Below are 19,051 nucleotides of genomic sequence, written 5' to 3'. Positions count from 1 at the left end.
CTTAGGCTTCACTCCCCTCTTGGGAACCCCTTTTCCCACTTGCTCCACTCGATGCAGGATGCCAGGTCCAAAGGACCTGTTCAGTTCTGCCTGCCTGCCTCTGGCCCGGCTCACCTGTTGGAGGCCTTGCGGTTGGGCCCCTCCAGTTCTCTCTTGCGGAGCAAGAAGCCCTCTCGCTGGATGGTGTGGCTGGGTGGCGGAGGGGGTGGGGCACTGGTGCCCTGGGCTGGGGCTGAGCGGGACCTCCGCCCAGCGCCACCACCTTCACCACTAGGATCCCGGGGCCGAGGACGTCGTCGGGGTTTGGGCCGGTCACGAGCACGGGGTCGATCAGGCCGGGTCATCCGTTCAGGGAATGAGGGTGGGAGTTCCCGGGATTGGGGGAGAGATGGCTGGAGGAGCAAAAGAAGCCTCATTGGTTTTGTGGTTCTCCAGGGTGCCCTCTCCCCATTCCCTAATCAGAATTGTCTGGGCCTTTTGGTCATGCAATGTTTCCCTGCTGAGGAAACTGGGGATAGGGAAGAGGAAAAGGCTGAGGTGGGGTGATGGGTGGAGGCAGTTGGACCAAAACCAAGTGTTCTGGGGGACTTCCTACCCACCTGGGGGTGGAGTGGAGAGAAAAAGGGTAGGCTGTGGAGGAAAAATAGCTAGCCTACAAATTGAAGCCTGTCTGCTCAGGTTGACCAAGGCACAGCTGCTTTGGCCAGATCAAGCATTGTGGGTAGGGACAGCATTAGTTGGTGAATACTGAGGCATCCCTGCACCCATTTACCCCCACAGTGGCAGTGACAGTGACATTGGCTGAAGGTCCCGTGCCCGATTCCTTCTCTTGTAGCTGTTCAACGATGTCAGCCAGGGTGGCCTTCCTATAGGAGAGGATTCGGGATGGACAAGGAGACAGGGCTATAGCCCCCTAGCCAGGAGATGGACCCCAGGCTCCTTCAAAGCTTCTTCTTTTCCGCTTCTGCCCCCCTTCCCCCAGCTGCTAGCATCGCCCCTCCTAAATAAACCAGTATTCAGTTGTCAGACTTGTCTTTGGATCTTTGGTCCTTAAAGCTCGGCCTATCACAAGCACTAGATAAATGGTTTCTACCTCATCTTTGATCTATTTAACTGCCAGTGCCTGCCTATTAAGGGTAGGCTTTTAATGAATGCTTGTGGATTGCCAGCAAGATGGATGGGGGCCACAGCCCATCCGGACCTCACCCAGCAGCAATGCCTGGCTGCCCAGGTTTCAGACATCCTAACATTAGGCATGGGTCCCTCAAACAGCCAGTTCAACCCAAAGTCACCTGGTCAGGAGATGGCTTATTATTCTAGTCTCCGTTTATTTTGAAGCCTCATTCCCTGACCTGAGTGGATGGGGAGACACTGAGGATGAGCCGGGCTGCAAAGGAAGGCCCCAGTGAGGCCAAGTGAGGGAAAGCTGGGGACAAAGAATAGTCCCAGGGAAACCTCAAGCCTCTCAGACTGACCAGTGTTTTCCATTTACCTATGGAATCCTAGAGGATCAGAGCTCCTAGGGAGCTTAGAAACTTGTTCTTCAGATGGAGCTGAGGCCCAAGGAGAAGGTTGCCCAGTTAGGAAGTGGTTGCTAGTTCCAACAGGCACAATTCATCTTCTGGGGAGGGGCAGTGGTGGGACATACTAGAAAGCTGTGGTCTTCCCTCCCACAGGGGTCCAACTCACCCTCTGGCAGGGTCTGAGCGGGGGGTCTCCTGCTCACTGGACTCTTGTCGCTCCAGCCTCCTCTCTCTGCGTTCTCTCCGTCTTTCCTGCTGCTCATAGCGGCCCAGGGTGAGGCTGGCAGCAGGCTTGGGCTCCGGTTCGATGGACTCTTGCCTTTCTGGGTGCCTCTCTGCTCTCCGCCGGGGCAGCTCCTCTATCCGTCCCACCTCCAGATCAGTGGACACTTGCCGCTCCGGTCGGCTCCGCTCCACGGTGACTTCCACTGGGGCTGCCCCTCGGGACTCGAGCCTCTCCCGCCGAGGTCCAATGGCCTCCTCTGGCCCAGCCCCAGTGCTGGCCGCAGCCCCAGTGCTGGCCGCAGCCCCAGCCCCAGCCACAACCCCAACCCCAAGACCAAGCACAGCTTCTCCTGCGCTTTCATGGAGCCGATCAAGCCTCGGTTGTAACCTCTCCGGCTTGAGTTCTTGCCGAACGTAGCCCACCCTGGTTCGGCCTTCAACCAGGGGAGAGTCCAGCCGACTGGGAACCGCCAGGGGCTCTGGGCTCCGCCTGCCCAGTGGATCCAGGGTCCGCTCATAGGGCCCAGGCCGCAGCAGGGGTGCCGCCTTGGCCGCCAGCTCTGAAGGATCCCCAAAGATCTTGCGACCCAAAAGGGGCGTGGGGGGCTGCTTGCTCTGCTCAGCCTTCAGTTTCTCAATCTAGAGAAGCAAGAGGGAGGCTATCATGCTGTCCTCCCCCAGGACCATGTGGAGGCAGGGGAAGGAAGGGGTGGGGCGGGACTGACCGTGGTGAGGCGTCGAAGGGAACTGAAGCGTTCTTCCCAGGCCGCAGCTGCCTTGCGGAAGGCCTCATGGCGCCGAATCAGCTGCTCCACCTCGTCCACGCTGCTGCCCAGCTCTCGGCTCTGTAGCAGAGGCTCCTGAGCGTTCAGCCAGGCGTCGGCCACCACGGCCTCCTGCGCAAACTGGTGTACCTCCAGCACTGAGTGGGGTATGGGGCAGGCAGGAGAGAGGGAGGGATGGGGGGCTCACTTCCACCCCTCCTCCACCCCACCCCAGAGGGGTGAGATGGGGTCTGGGGCCTGACTCATTCTAGTTCCCCTCATCTGGTATCCACTGGAAACCAGGGTCTGCCAGTGGGCAGATGAGGTCAAGGACCTGCCCTGTAGGTAGGTGCATGTGATTGAGGTTGGTATCTCCCAACTCTGACACTTGGTCCTAACCCACTCACCTTGACCTGTGGCCCCTGAGATGATACCACCCACAGAAAGCCTCAGGGCTCTGTTTCCCCCAAGTCAGGATCCCCCTGTTCATTATGAACAACCCCTGTTCAATATATGTTCTTCCTGTTCAGTATGTGTTGTGACCCCCTTTCTACCTACCATGGAATCCCTCCTCCCCCCGCCCCCATCATTCTGACTATCCCTGGCTTCACCAGCCCTCCCAAGAGGGAGCTGGCACACAGAGGAGGCTTCAGAGGTCCACTCACTCTGCTGCAGCCACTCCCAGTGCTGGTCCCATTTCTCCGTCATTGCCTCCTTCCGAGACACTAATTTGTCCAACTGGGCCTGGATCTGTCAGAGAAGGGGATCGGTTGGGGGGAAGAGTAAGAGGAGGGAGCAAGGTCCCCAGGAACTCCCCATTCTCCCAATGTGTCCCAATCCCTGGTGCAACAGTGGGGGGTCCCCCTCACCCCCCCGGCCCCTCCCCACCTCATCTGACATAGGACTCTTGCTAAGCAGAAGGGAACGGCCCAGCTCCAGACAGGAAGCCAGCTCTGGGCCCCGGGCCTCAATTTCAGTCTTCAAGCCCTGGTGATAGTTCATTAGCACCTCCACCGATGACACATCTCTGGAGGATGGGGAGGAGAGAGGGATTCAGGAAAGAGAATCCAATTCCCAATTGGTGTAAGGAAAACATGCTGATCATCAGAGATGTTCTGCTGTAAAATGGGCTGCTTCAGTAGATAGGAAGGAAGTTCTGTCTTAGGCGGGATGACTGTCGATCCCAGACGGCTAGGGGATTCCTATTCGGGTTGGATCAGCTGGTGACTTAAGGAGCTGTCCAGTCCTGAGAGTCTGATTCATTGTGGGTGAGGGGTGGGCTGACCTCAGGCCGGCCCTCTGGCCCTGGAGTCCCTGCCTAGGTTTGGCTGTTAGTCAGCAGGGGCGGGATGGGAGGCCCCCACCTGGGTTTGTCAGTGGCCCCAATCTGGCCCACGATGCCTTCCATCCAGGTGAGCAGGTCTCTGGCCTGACTATGGAAACGCAGAGCATCCGCCGTCGAGCTGACATGTAACCTGGCATCCTCACAGGCGGCCAACAGCTCCCGCCATCCCTGCAGAACTTCTTGCTCGCGTCCCGCAATGGCCTCTGCATGCTCTCCTGCGTATACAGTCCGCAGCTGGGCCGCCCCCTCCTGAAGCTGCCGCACCTGATGAGAGGAAGGAGGGGGAAAGTCCTTGCTTAGGACAGGGACCCTCCTCTGACAAAGTCCTGGACTGATTGTCCAGTGAGCTGACCCTGCCCTGCTGATGGACCTGGGCACATCCCTGCCCATGTAGCAGTGCATTTTTACCAGCTATGGGACTCTGGCTGAATCATCTCTGAGCCTCAGAAATGCTATGGTGAGGATCAACAAATCAGCATATATAGAGTATTACATAAATGAGATATCATTGTTATTATCATTTCTTATTTCTGGAATTTTTTCTCTCTCCATCGCTTAAAGTCCATAAATGCAAGTGTTTTCCTGAAGTCTTGATGGATATAGCATTAGATCTGGAGTCATAAAGACCTGAATTCAAATCTTGCACCAACCATTTACTAGTTGTGTGATCCTGGGCAAGTCACTTAACCTACCTTTCTGGTTTTCTTACATCTTATTCATACACAAGATGCTTTCTCTCTCTCAATTCAAAGCATTTTCTTTGGTTGTCTCCAAGGTCTGGCATCCTCTCCCTCACCCCTTTTGAGCACTGACCTCCCTAACTTCTTTTAAATTCCTTTATTTAATGGAAGCCTTCTTCCTCTTAATTCTAAGTGCCTTCAAAGAACTGGAAATCAAAAGAATACCCATCAATTGGGGAGTAGCTGGTATGTAATTGTAATGAATTATCACTGTGCTATAAGAAATAATGAAGGGGGACATTGTAAAACTCAAAATAAATAAAATCTTTAAGAGAAAACAAAAAGAAATAATGAGCAGGCGGATTTCAGAAAAACCTGAGAAAACTTATATGAACTGATGCAAAACAAAATGATCAGAACCAGAACACTGTGTACAGTAATAATAATGTTAATCATGAGCATCTGTGGATGACTTAACTCTTCTCACCAATACAATGATCCAAGACAATTCCAAAGAAACCATGATGAAAAAATACTCTCCACCTCCAGAAAAAAGAAGAAATCTGAATGCAGATCAAAGCATAATAATTTTTCACTTTCCATAATTTTTTCATGTATTTTTTTCTATGGATCTGTGTCTTCTTTCACAAATGACTGAGAAGGGTATATGTTTTGCATGATTGAATATTATAACCTGTACCAAATTGCTTACTGTCTCAGAAATGTTGGCGGTGAGGTAGGGAAAAAAAGATCTCAAACTCAAAATTTAAAAAAAAAAGAATGTCAAACATTCACATGTAACTGAAGAAAAAATAAAATTTTATTTTTTAAAAATTCTAGTGTCTTCCCTCCATTAATTCTCTCTTATTTATCCTATATATATAATTTACTTTGTAATTATTGGTTGACGTGTTGTTTGGCAAGTTTTTTGAAGGTAAAGATTGTCTTTTCCTTCCTTTTGAATCTCCCAGATCTTAACACAGGGCCTGGCACATAATAGGCACTTAATAAATGTTTATTGATTGACTGAACCTATCTGCCTCAGTTTTGTAAAATGCAAATAATATCACCTGCTGTTGCTGTGAGGATTAAGAGTGATAATATTTATAAAGTCTTAAATCAATGCAAGCTGTTACTATATTATCATCACCACCATCACCATCATCATCATTAGTCTTTCTTGCTGGGCTGCAGGTTAATAACATGCTGTTATGCAGTCTCCTGGTCTGTAGCCCTCTGGATATTCCAGTGACCCCTGTTCATGATCATCCAGTGGCCAGACAGGGCAAGGGCACCTCCCCTGGGGACCGGGCACCGTGGCAGAACTCGGCATCCTAGGAGACAGATTCAAATGCCTCCTTCTCCCCTTCTTTTGGCCAAAATGAGACTCCCTTCATAAGGAGCTTGACTTGGTTACTCGGGGAGACAGTGACGTGGCAAAATCCCCAGACATCCCTTGGCAGGCTCCCCTGGGGAGCTCCCCAACCTGACCAGGGAGGAGCTCACTGTGAACAAGTCAGGAGGTTTCCTGGGGAGATCCCTCCTCTGCAGCCTCAACTTAGCCACCAAAACCACCTCCCTTGGGCAGCAGCCAATCTGGACAGGTATGGCAGCTGCTGGTCCTGGCTTGGGAGTCTCCAAAGCTCTGAGTCCTGCCTTTAGCCCTGAGGAATTTCTGTCCAGGTTTGGGGTTCTCTGGGACCTGTTTACCAGTCAACTGATCAGGCTACCTGGATAGCTTCTTATGGGACTATAGTATGGAGAGCTTGGAGGGACCTTGGAGAATAACTAGTCCCGCCTCCCTTATTTTATAAAGGAGGAGGCCAGAGAATGGAAATGATTTGTACACAATCAAGCAGGGTTAGGATTTGAACTCAGGTCTCTCTTATTCAAGGTTTCTTAGAGAATAACATAATAATGTTTGTCCTTCATTTTCGAAGAAGACCACATCAGGGAGATGATGCCATAACAAGCACATGCATTGGATTTGAGTGAGGGGGCCTATTTAAGTCACCAGTCTCACTTTCTCCTCCAATGACCAGATATGAATCAGGACAATGGGAGATGGTGATCAGAGCTAAATGACTTGCCCAAGGTCACACAGCTAGTAAGAGTCAAATGTCTGATGGTAGATTCAAACTTCTGTCCTCCTGACTCCAAGGTCAGTGCCCTATCCACTTTGCCACCTAGCTACCCAAATATAGCAACAACTAATCAAGGGACAATTTGGTGATGCAGGGAATAGAACACGGGGCCTGGAGGACATGAGTTCAAATCCAGTCTCAGACACTTACTAGCTATGTAACCCTGGAATAATCACTTAAGCCTGATTGCCCCAACAACACCAAAAATCACATTTCTGCAGGAAATTATCCTTCCTATTTTATAAGCGAAGAAAGTGAGTTTCCAATGAGGAGAGTAATATGTCCAGGGTTATACAGCTGAGGTAATAGTCTGGAGAGCTGGAAGGCTCCTTAGAGATGAGCTGATCTATGTCCCTCTCTTCTCCCCTGTACCTCCATTATAGAGAGAAATTTTAGGGAGTGACTTGTCTAAGGCTTCTTTAATATCACTGACACTAAGTCCTTTTCTCTGGTGTTTTAAGGCTTCAAAAACCTGGGCCAGCTAAGTGGCACAGTGAATAGAGTATTGGCCCTGGAGTCAGGAGGGCCTGACTTCAAATCTGGCCTCAGATACTTAATAATTACCTAGTTGTGTGACCTTGGGCAAGTCACTCAACCCCATTGCCTTGCAAAAAAAAAAAAAAAAGACTTCAGCATGCTGACACTGGAAGGGAGGTAATACGGGGACCAGAAGAAGAAACCGAGCCCCACACTCACCTGAGACACAAGCAGCTGCAGGTCATGCTCGAAGGCCCTCAGTGCCCGCTGCACGCTGCCCGCGTTGGACCTTGGTTCTGGTGGGGCGGTCAGCCGGGGCAGCCTCCTCCGCTTCTCCTCGATCTGGCTTTGTAGCTCCCGAGAGTCGCTGAAGAACTTGTGCAGCTCCCGAGAGGCAGCCAACAGCTGGGCCCGGGTGCCCATGAGCTCCAGCAGCTCGGCCCAGGCCTCGTTGAGCCCATCCTTCCACTCGGCCATGGTGGCCGCCGCCGTGTGGCCACACTCGATTAGCTCATCCACCATCTGGTTCACGGCAGCCAGCCTCTCCCGGCCCGCATTACCCGTCTCGCTGGCAAACTCGGTGAATTTTTCTTGCAGGACCTAAGTGGGGAGAGCGGGGTGGGGAGTGAGCTCGGACTGTCATCTCTAAAGTCTTTTCCAACTCTAAATCCTATGAAACCCTGAGCTCCCCCATTTCCCATTGTCCGGACAGAGGCAGGGGTTCCTTGAGAGTGGGTGCAGGGAAAGGACCTTGACAGATGAGGAAACAGCCGGAGAGATTCACGGGATCAGCGGTCCAGAGTTGGAGGGGCCCTTGGGGTCAGAGAGGACAAGGATTGTGTCCAGAGCTAAGAGAATACATGATAGGAAGCCTGGAACCCTCTCAGGAGAATGTTCTCCCATAGTCATTGTCTTCCAGGTGAGATTGAATAACTTGTCAAATATTCTGGGCTCCCAAGGGATAAGCCCTGGTGCCTTGGTTACTGGGTCAGCTCTGAGTCCTGGTTACCCAAGGGCCCACTAGACACAAGACTCCAGACCCTGCTCATTCCCATCCTCTACCTCTTGGGTGATTATGGCCAGGTCCTTCACTCTCCCTCTCCAGCTTCCTCCTGGGGGTCCTCAGTCTGACTCACCGTAACATGCTCGAAGTCCTGGCCCAGCTCGGGGGAGCCGGCCACCACCTCCTTCTCTGCAATCCAATGCTCCAGCTCGTCCACCTGGCGGCTGAGCTGGTACAGCCAGTACTGTTGTTCTAGGCGTGCCCGCCGTTCCTCTCCCAGCTCCTTCAGGGCCACGTACAATCGGTCCACCTGAGACTGGCGCCGACTGATCTGCTCACTGGGGGGGGGGGGGAGACAAGAAATAATGGGACCTAGACCTAGGAGGGATCCCCAAAGGCCTGAGGAGGAAACTTTGGATTTTGGATCCAGGTTTCCCTGACTCCAGCTACTGTGCCCTATTCACTGGCCCATCCTGCTCTGAGCTTTGTCTCCTTCCCTAGGACTGGGCTATGTCTTTCATCTCAGGAGACAGGGTGGCATCTTCGCCCTAAATACAAGCTCTCTGAGAGCTGGTCAGTGACCCTGATCTGACCAGGAGCAGAGGTTACCAGACTTGCCAAGGTCTCTCTTCTTCATGACTCGAGTATACTTACCACTAGACCAGGGAACCTGACCCGCTCCTTGGCTCTGTGTGTTGGGGGACAGGGTGTGGGGGCCAGCTGTCCTGGTGGCCCACCTCCAACCCACCTGTCCGGGTGCCCCATCTCCAACCCACCTGTCCGGGTGCCCCCCATCTCTAACCCACCTGTCCGGGTGCCCCCCATCTCCAACCCACCTGTCTGGGTGCCCCATCTCCAACCCACCTGTCCGGGTGCCCCCCATCTCTAACCCACCTGTCTGGATGCCCCACCTCCAACCCACCTGTCCGAGTGCCCCACCTCCAACCCACCTGTCCGAGTGCCCCACCTCCAACCCACCTGCCTGGGTGCCCCATCTCCAACCCACCTGTCCGGGTGCCCCATCTCCAACCCACCTGTCCGAGTGCCCCACCTCCAACCCACCTGTCCAGGTGCCCCACCTCCAACCCACCTGTCCGGGTGCCCCATCTCCAACCCACCTGTCCGAGTGCCCCACCTCCAACCCACCTGTCCGAGTGCCCCACCTCCAACCCACCTGTCCGGGTGCCCCACCTCCAACCCACCTGTCCGGGTGCCCCACCTCCAACCCACCTGTCCGGGTGCCCCATCTCCAACAGGGAGCGGCATTGACGGGAGAGTTGGGCGATGCTTTCCTCGTAGTTTTCCACGCTTTGTTCTAGCAGCAAGTGTTTCTTCAGGAGTTGAAGTGTGCTCTGCTCATCCTGTGGGCCCGGAGGGGACAGTGAGGTGGGTGGGGACCAGACCACTGTCCCACTGGGACCTCCTGGGATCAGGGAAAGGACCTTAGAGGACCTCATTTGACAAGTGAGGAAACTGAGACCCACAGAGATTCACAGGATCAGAGGTCTAAAGTTGGAGGGGCCCTTAGAGTCAGAGAGGACAAGGATCTTGTCCAGACGTGAAACTAGGAAGTGGCAAAGGCAGAATTTGAACCCAGGTCTTCCTGACTCCTCTGACCCCCTCTGCTATCCAGAGTTTTCTCTCTTCCTTTCTGAGGCTGTGAAAGGGGCCAGCATGGGGGGACTTGCTGGATCCCCCAATCTCTGCCCTTCTCCAGGTCCCCATGGGTCCCTGCCCTCTGTCCAGGCCCAGGCGAACCTTGCCCGTCTCTTCGCTCATCAACAACAGCTCCTGCTCTCCCAGCCAGGATTCCACCTCTGACATATCAAAGTAATACTGCTCCACCTGGAAGGCAGCGTCCAGGACCTGCTGCCTCCGCTCAGCCTCCTCCTGCAGGGAGCTCCACAGGCCCTGAAGGCGCTCCAGGCCTTGGCTCACCACCTCGGCCTCTGGGCTGCGCAGGGAGGCCAGGGCCCCCGCTCGCTCGAGTACCTCCTCCACCCGGCCTCGGTGCCCCTGGATCTCCCGGCGGAGGCTCTGGCATGGGGAAAGAAGAAGGTCAAGTGGAAACTTGTGGCACAGCTTCTGGCACAGACCTGGAGCTAGCTCAAGGTCCTTTAGTCTTTATAGATGAAGAAATTGAGCCTCAGAAAGGGAACAGATCACGAGAGGATTAAAAAACAGAAAAGAGCTCCTATGTCAAAAGACTTCATTTCCCTGAACCTCAGTTTTCTCTTCTGTAAAATGTGGAAGGTGGGGTAAAGTTCCTACAATGATGACCTCCAATAATTATTTTCTAGTGTGATTTACAATGCTACATAAGCACAAAGACTTTTGTTATTCTTGCTATTGTTGCAAAGAGCAACCAGATGGCACAGTGGATGGAGCATCAGCAGGACTTGAGTTCAAATCCAACCTCAGGCAGCTTGGATGACTTCTAGGCAAGTCACTTAACCTTAATTGCTTCTTACCCCATGGGGGTGGGGGAATCGGTAGAGACCTTCAGTTTATTATCAAGTTCTGCTCTCTCTTTTACAGAAAGTGAAGTTGAGGTCTAGAAAGGGGAAGAGATTTTTGCCCAAGGCTACACAGCTAGCAAGAGATGAACTTTGTATTCAAACCTAGGCCTTCTCACTTTCAACTCAGCCCACTTCAAAGGAAGCCTCCCCCGGGACATCACGTCACTCCATTCTGCACCTCTCCAAAGCTCTTTGTCAAGAGACTTCATTTCCCTGTGCCTCAGTTTTTCTCCTCTGTAAAATGGGAAAGATGGGGTAAAGTTCTCGTAATGATGACCTGCAACAATTATCTCCTAGTGTAATTTGCTGCATAAACAGGATGGATTTTTGTTATTATTGCTGTTGTTGCTAAGAGCACATTTTGAGGCAGGATGGACTGGTTAAAAGTCAGTGTGAATCAGTTTTAAGATGATAGCCTTGGACATGATTTAACACAAGAGAACTCCCCCAGCCCACTTAGTCCTCTAGGTTAATAAAGTAAGGGGGGAGGCTTTCCTGGAGCCAGGGAGAGGGGAGCCCCGCAAGACTATGCAGCTAGACCTCCAGGTCCTAGGTGCATCCAGAGACGAGGAGTATAGGTTTAGAAATGAGAATCAGGGGCTAGGTGGTGCAGTGGATAAAGCACTGGCCTTGGAGTCAGGAGTACCTGGGTTCAAATCTGGTCTCAGACACTTAATAATTACCTAGCTGTGTGGCCTTGGGCAAGCCACTTAACCCCATTTGCCTTGCAAAAACCTAAAAAAAAAAAAAAAAAGAAAGAAATGAGAATCATCTGGCCCAGCTTCCCTATTTTGCAGTTGAGAAAATAGGCCCAGAGAATTTCCAAGGTCAAAGTTGAGATTTTAACAGCTGTTCTGGTTCCAAGTCCAGGACAACAGACTTTCCCTTAAATCCTGATGCCTATTCTATTTTTCCAAAGGGGAAACTGAGGGACCAAGAGGTTAAGCAAATTTGCCCAGGGTCAAAACTGGGATTCTACCAGTTCTTCTGATTCCAAATCCGGGACAGTTGTCTACGATTACTCCTCTAGTCTATAAAAGGGGACATTGAAGAATGAATTGAGGCTGGAATGTCAATTAGGAGTTTGGTTGTGTTGTCGCCCCTTCCCCTGTCTTGTCCTCACAGAGGCTTCAAATCACCCAGCCAACAGGCAGCATTACAAAGTTCCTGAATGCAAATACAGGTTTGGGGGAGATATTTAACAGAATAAGTAATAGTCAAATAGAACAGAGATAATGTCGAGATTTGGTTTTCTAAGTCAATGTTAGGGATCCCCATGTACAGGCCTATTTGAGTCCAACAGCACTCCTGGCGCCCCCCATCAATCATCACTCCATTCCAGCAGTTCCCTTAGTCTTTCCTTCCCTCTTCCAAGACCTCGCTCCCACCTGGTTTTTCTTAATCAGCTGCTGCACAGATTGCAAACTGTTCCCCTTATCCGTCTGAGTCGCCAAAGGCAATCGTTCCTGGACCCATGCCTGGTATGGGGGAGGGAAACAGGGTAAGGAAGGCAGGAAACAGCCCAACTCCCCAACTCCACCCTTCATGACTCTCCAAGCTGGAAGGAGCCTCCCAGGTCAATTAGTCCACCCAAGACTTTCCCCAATGGCTGATGATCCAGTCTTTGCTTGAAGACTTCCAGGGAAAGAGAGCACACTACCTCCTGAGGCAATCTAGTCCCAGTTTGGGACAGGCACTTCAACCACCTTACATCAACTTGGAATCTGTCTCTCTGCCTCAAGCTTCCTTCCAAGCTTTATTCACTGGGGCCAAGGAGAACAAGTCTGATGCTTTTTCCACATGATAGAGCTACCATGCCCATGTTCTTTCTAAAATGATTTGCCCACAACTGAATCTTGATGTGGTCTGAATGTGGTGGGTTAGGAGGCTTTTCTCCCATTTGATGCAACGCCTCCCTTAGTGAGGCATAAAATAGTGTTGAGCCTATTTTTGGCTTCTAGATCACTTTTTGACATACACTGAGTTTGGAGCCTATGGCAATGCCACTACTTTCCTCCCTGGGGACCACCCCACCCCCATCCCCACCTCAGGCCACTTACAATCTCATCCTCCAAGTCATGGGCTACTTGATGTAGCTCCTTGGAGGCCAGCAAGAGGCGCCGCCGTTCCTTCAAGGGTTCGATGAGACGTACGATGCGGGTACCCACAGCTGTCTGCCGCTCCCCTACCAGCTCTTTGCTTGCAGGTTCCAGAGGTAGGGCTGCAGTCTGGGCCTGAAGCTCCCCCACTTCCCGACACCACTCCTCCACCTGGGATTCCATGGTCTGTGGACAGATATAGGAGAGGAGAGATTCATCAATAACTCTTAGATTCACAGCATCAAAGTACCAGAGAGGCCATAGAGTTTTAGGCGAGATTAGAAAATATGTCCTCTGCCCCCCTCCCCAAAGCCCACGCTCTTTCCACTGGTCCAGGCTGCCTCTTTCAGACCATATCCCTTTGCTTCTAGGACCCTACCAGATAGGATCCAGGTCAGTCTGATATCCTCAGGTAGGGATCACAGAGGATGGATTTAGAGATTATCCAGTATGATATCCCACCTTGTCCAGATGAAGAAACTGAGACTTGAAGAAGTTAAAGCACAGTGTCCAAAGCTATCCGAGAAATTAGTATCAAGGTTAGATTCAAACCCAGGTCCAAATCCATCATCCTGCCCCAAACCATCTAACAAGGTCTCATATTTGTTAATGTCTGAGCTGGTAACTACCTTTGCCTCTCCCTCTGGCTTTCTACTCTTCTCCTGAGAGTTACATTCTTTGGAATGAAGACTAGCAATCCCTCAGGAGCTTCACACTTTCTCACTTCAGGGCCTTTGATCACGTCATTCTCTATTCCTGGAACATCCTCCCCTTTGATCTTCAGCAATCTTAAATACCACCCCCTCCAGAAAACCACACGGGGCAGTATGGTGTAGTGGAGAGAGTGTGGGACCTGCAGTCAGGAAGACCTGGGTTAGAATTCTACCAGCTATATGGATTTGGCCAAGTTCTTTCACCTCTGTTTCCTCCTCTGTAAAATGGCTGCTACTTGATAGCAAGGATTGCCCCCACCGCATGCTTGGTACAGTGTCCAGCACAAAGTCGATGCTTTGTAAATGTTGGGTGACCTACTGAAAGAAGGAGTTGGACTCAATGACCTATAAGCTTGTCGTCTTCATTGTTAATAGCCATAACCCTCATTTTGAGAAACCTTTAGGCTTTCCAAGCTGTTGGGAAGGAGGGGAAGACAGAGGAGATCCAGACCTGTGACTTCATCAATGTTTGGAATACCTGGGTTCTCCCACACACCATGCAGGTGGGCAATCCCTATGTAACCTACTGCTTCAGACAATTGTGGGTACACTTAAAAGTGAAGTGACTTTCCCAGGGTCTCACAACCAAGTCCTGTCGGAAGGAGAACCTAGACCGGAGTCTTTTGACTCCAAGGCCACTATTTTCTATTAATATTCTATTCTTTATCTGTCCACTACTCCATGTAGCAATCCTGTTTTTTACAGATGAGGAAACTGAGGTACATTAAGGCTCACAAAATCTAGAAAACTGCAATCCTGGGGTTAAGCCTCAGACCACTGGTTCCAATACCAGTAGACTTTCCTCTGTTTCTCACCACCATTTTAGAGGAGGAAAGGGAAACTCAGAGAGGGAAGTGACCTGCTCAAGGTGATCTTCAGTTACTTTCAGTCATATCTGACACTTTGTGACTTCATTTCATTTGAGAGTGTAAAAATATTGGAGTGCTTTGACACATCCTCCTTCAGCTCATTCTACAGGTGAGGAAACTGAGGCCAACAAGGTTAATTGACTTGCCCAGGGTCACACAGCTAGGAAGTGCCCCAAAGATGAGTCTTCTTTACATCAGGCCCAGGTGTGCCCAAGGTCACAAAACTAATTTTAGTGGCAGAATCCAAACTAGCCTCCCCCAGTTACTGATGCCTTAATTCCTGAAATTACCTCATATTTGCTTTAAAGATATTCAGGACCTGGGCAGCTGGGTGGCACAGTGGATAGAGCACCAGCCCTGGAGTCAGGAGGACCTAAATTCAAATTTGGCTTCAGGCACATAATAATTATGTAGCTGTGTGACCTTGGGCAAGTCACTTAATCCCATTGCTCTGCAAAAAAACAAAAAATATTTGGGATCTATATATGCATATGCACACAGCTCCCATTAGAATGAAAACTCCTTGAGAGCAGAGGATATTTCATTTCTGTTTCTGTATCCCCAATCCCTAGCATATAGTAGTCTTTTTTTTGGTTCTGTTTTGTTTTTGCCAGGCAATGGAGTTAAGTGACTTGCCCAAGGTCACATGGCTAAGTAAGCATTAAGTGGCTGAAGCAGAATTTGAACTCAGATCCTTCTCACTGCAGGGTCAGTGCTCTATCCACTGCATCTCCTAGCTGCCCCCTCATAGAAGGTCCTTAAAGAATGTATACTGATTTGGTGATTCTAGTCAGAGCTTTCCTATTGTCTAGTCCCTTAAGGAGAGAGGATTGACTCAGCCATATCAGTCCCTTTCCTCTCCCCCACCCCTTGCAATCCCATGGCTGGGATTTTTATTTTCCTTCCTCAGACAGAGAGACTGTGACCAGGGAAGAGGAGAGCCAGAAGGAAGGTGTGTTAAGTGAGGTCTGAGCAGCAGGAGCCAAGGGGAAACGTCAGCCACTTGGAAAGGTGGGAATGGAAAGAACAGAGACAGAAAGAGAGAGAGAAGCCAAGCTGAGCATGGTGGGGGGTGAGCGTGGGGGGATGGGAGACGAGAGGGGATATATACAGAGCTAAACTATTGGGGATGGGGGTGGGGGTGGAAGGATTCAGACCAGGAAAGAATTCCTACCAGCTGCAGATTCTCCAAAGCATTTTCCATTGTCTCTGCCCTTCAGCTCCCTCCCCCCACCCCCCACCCCCCACCTCCCACTAGTCTCCTCCAAAGCAGGAAAACAGGCAGCAGTAACCGCCAGACCAGCTGGCTGGGTCCCGTAGGGGAGGCAGAAGACCTGGATTCTGGGCCTGTCTCTACCATATGGCTTCCTCACTCCTCTCTACCTCCAGGAAGGGGCCACTAGTAGTGCTGAGGGGTGGGGGAGAGGCAGGGACAGCCAAGGTCCTAGAGGGTCTAGATGACTCATTTCTGGTCCTCTAAGGCTGGTGGTAGTCCTCTGAACCTCATTCCCCACCCCACCCCCATTCATGTTCTTGAGTCTTAGGGTGCCGGCAACAAAGAGGGGAAAAGAATAGGCTGACAAAACAGCAGGGTCCCTGATCAGGTGAGGACTCAGAGGGCCAAAGAAGTAATGACAGGCATCTGGTGACATGGTGGGCAGAGCCCTGGGCCTGTAGGCAGGAAGACTTTTGTTCAAAATCGACCATGGTCACCTCCTAGCTGTGTGACCTTGGGTAAGTTATTGAACCCCTGTTTGCCTCAGTTTCCTCTTTTGTAAAATGGGGACATGATAGCACCTCCCTCCCAAGGTTGTTAAGAGGATCAAATGAGATTAAAAGCACAGTGTCTGGATCATAGTAATTGTCATTAGCAATGCCAATTCCCTTCCCTGCAACTCTGACCTCAAGTACAGTGCTCATTCTGCTTTACACCACTTATTTTTCTGAGTATCTGATGTTCGTCCTTCATTCTCAAAGAAGACCATGACATCAGGAAGGTGATGCCATGACAAGCACAAGAAATGGATTTGAGTGAGGGGGGCTGTGCAAAGTCACCAGAGCCATCTGGGTGCAGTGGCTAGATATGAATCGGGACAACTGGAGACGGCCCCAGATGAGAGGCAATCAGGGTCAAGTGACTTGCCCGAGGTCACATAGCTAGTGAATATCAAGTGTCTGAGCTGGATTAGAACTCCTTTTCTTCTGACAGGATAGACCAAAAGACATGAAGATAGAGATAAAATAAATCTGTTAAAGAGATAACCATCAACAGACAGTTTTGTCACATTTTACAGATGAGGCAACCGAGGCCAGGAAGGTTAAGTGACAGGATCACAAAAATCTAGACCTCAGAGGACATCTAGTTTGAGGTCTCTCATTTTTCAGATGGATAATGCCATAGAGACAAAGATACATTGACAAAGCAAGCCAAGACATTGGCATTCATATTGGTACATAGAAAGAAGGAGACAAAGACAGGGAGAGGGGGATAGGGGTGGGGATGCATCAGAAACACAGCAAGAAGCATACAGAGAGAGGCAGAGGTGCCATCCTAGAGAGACAAAGGATGTAGAATCACACAGTGAAACCCAGAGGCAAGAAAAACTGGCTGAGTTCCATAGAGTATTGCAAAGAGACTGGGGAAAAGAGGAAAATGGACACACCAAAACACACATAGCTAGGCACAATGACATCAAGGGCCAGCCAGAGGCAGTGCATCTCTTCAAGCTGACTCTGGGATGGTAAATGAAGCTGAAAGGCAATAGGAACATGGCAGAGCTAAGGGAGAAAAGACAATACAAGTAGACAGGCCAATAGGTACCTGGACCTCAGGAACCAAACGTGGTTTAACATATTTCTCCCACACTGGAGTCCCCTCACCCAAGGACTGAACCCCATGACTCAGCCTTCTGGAAGGATTCTCAGAAATAGCCTCACCCAGAGTTGGCTCACCGTTGGAGCTGGAGAGTCAAGCCAGTGGCACCTTGCTGGGGGGTAGCTAAGGTGGGGCTCTAGCTCTCAGACTGGTTGAGTTGCCAGTCAGCTCTGCTGGGGGTAGTAGACCAACAGGCTCCAGGCTTACCCAGAAACTACAGTCTCTTTGTGGTGACCTAGGGCCCATCTGGAGACAAGAGGAGGTGCCTAGAAGGCTAAAGAAATGGTCTTTGGTACCCTGCAGCCCTGGACCCCTGGTCCTCAACAGCTCTATAATTATAGAGGAGGTAGGGAGGGGGGGTCCCTCTCCTCTAGGCTCTCTGAGCTGGTGGGGGGGTTGTAGTTTCTTCTTGATGAGGAGGCACAGAGAGCAGGGGAGGGGAGAGGGGTTCGAAATGGTGGAGCCAGAGTAAGTATGGAAAAGTTTTATAAGTTGACTGAAAGGTGCTACATACATTTTAGTCTGGGGTGGGGGTAGAATCACCCCCTTTTCATTTCAGAAGGTATCATTCTGAGTTATTCAATCATTTTTCTCTTAAACTCCATTTTGGATAATGTCCTAGAGACAAAGAAATATTGACAAAGCAGCCAAGACATTGGCATTCATATTGGTACACAAAAAAGAAGGGGGGGGGGATGCATTAGAAGCACAGTGAGAAACACACAGAGAGAGGCAGAGGCGCCATCCTAGAGAGACAAAGGATGTAGAATCACACAGTGAAACCCAGAGGCAAGAGAAATGGGCTGAGTTCCATTGAGTGTTGCAGAGAGACAAGGAAAAAAGAGGAAAATGGACACACCAAAACATACACAAGCTAGGCACAGTGACATCAAGGGCCATCCAGATGCTTCACCCTCACTCATCCCAGGATTCTGCCCCAGAGACCCCCACTTGAACCAAGCAGCCTCTCGGCCATTCCATTTCTTATTTTCTCCAGTCCTTGATTTCTCACTTGTGTAGAAAGCAGTTAACTCATGGTACTCCTCTCATTTCTTTCCTCCCTTAGATTGGGAGCTCCTTGAAGGGAGCTTATCCATCTGTCTCTCCCTTGCATCCCTGAATAAAAAAAAAAGGTCTGAAACAGCCATTGAAATAAATACATAAGTGATGATTGCCCAGGTTGTGAAGGAATATAATGTCACCCTTTGTAATCTAGGACCCCTACTGAAACAGAGAAACAGATAAAGAAAAAACGAGGGGTATATCATACAGAGAGAAGCAGACAGTTATGAAATGAAGGACACAGTATCATAGAGAGAGACAGACAATGAGGCCAAGAAACAAGAAAGAAGAAAAGATGGACATAGCGTCATAAGGAATGAGGCAGAAAGGAATCATTTCTACAGTATTGGACACCACCCATTGCTACTAAGTTTTCTCGTTTTGCTCTGGAAAGTTGTGGTGCTCCTCTCTCCATTCCTCTCCTTTCTGTGTGATTAATGTACTTAATCTCCTGTGATGGATTACTAATTAGATCATGCCCCCAACTTTGAATGTTCCCCATAGTTCTTTCCTGGACCCTCTTCTCTTCTCTCTCTTTTCAACAGCTCCCATGGGGTTAATGAACATCCCTATGCAGATTTCTTCCAGATCTATGCATCACCAACTATCTGTTAGACGTTTTGAACTGGATGATCTTCAGGCATGTCAAAATCAATTTTTCCAAAATAGAACTCTCTGTCTTTTCCCTTAAATTCTCCCCTCTTATGAAATTTTCTGCACTCACTCAGATTCACCATCTCAGCATAATTCTTA

The 19,051-nt window shown here is 50.3% G+C and overlaps 1 protein-coding gene across 1 annotated transcript in view; it reads right to left on the bottom strand.

The window, feature by feature from the left end:
- Positions 1-19,051, bottom strand: part of SPTBN4 (spectrin beta, non-erythrocytic 4) — a 47,923-nt gene that overhangs the window by 3,227 nt on the left and 25,645 nt on the right. The window contains exons 19-31 of the mRNA XM_074219087.1: positions 12,741-12,965; positions 12,069-12,158; positions 9,920-10,198; positions 9,392-9,522; positions 8,295-8,499; positions 7,378-7,758; positions 3,877-4,121; positions 3,401-3,539; positions 3,178-3,262; positions 2,474-2,670; positions 1,690-2,387; positions 773-866; positions 115-392 (exon numbers count right to left, since the gene is read on the bottom strand). Coding sequence (XP_074075188.1) covers positions 115-392; positions 773-866; positions 1,690-2,387; positions 2,474-2,670; positions 3,178-3,262; positions 3,401-3,539; positions 3,877-4,121; positions 7,378-7,758; positions 8,295-8,499; positions 9,392-9,522; positions 9,920-10,198; positions 12,069-12,158; positions 12,741-12,965 — 3,047 coding nt within the window. The remainder of the gene's footprint in view (positions 1-114; positions 393-772; positions 867-1,689; positions 2,388-2,473; positions 2,671-3,177; positions 3,263-3,400; positions 3,540-3,876; positions 4,122-7,377; positions 7,759-8,294; positions 8,500-9,391; positions 9,523-9,919; positions 10,199-12,068; positions 12,159-12,740; positions 12,966-19,051) is intronic.

Source organism: Macrotis lagotis, chromosome 1 (assembly GCF_037893015.1).
Source record: "Macrotis lagotis isolate mMagLag1 chromosome 1, bilby.v1.9.chrom.fasta, whole genome shotgun sequence".
Classification (NCBI taxonomy): domain Eukaryota; kingdom Metazoa; phylum Chordata; class Mammalia; order Peramelemorphia; family Peramelidae; genus Macrotis; species Macrotis lagotis.
The sequence above is the reverse complement of the archived record's forward strand: the minus strand, read 5'-3'. Positions and strand labels throughout refer to the sequence as shown.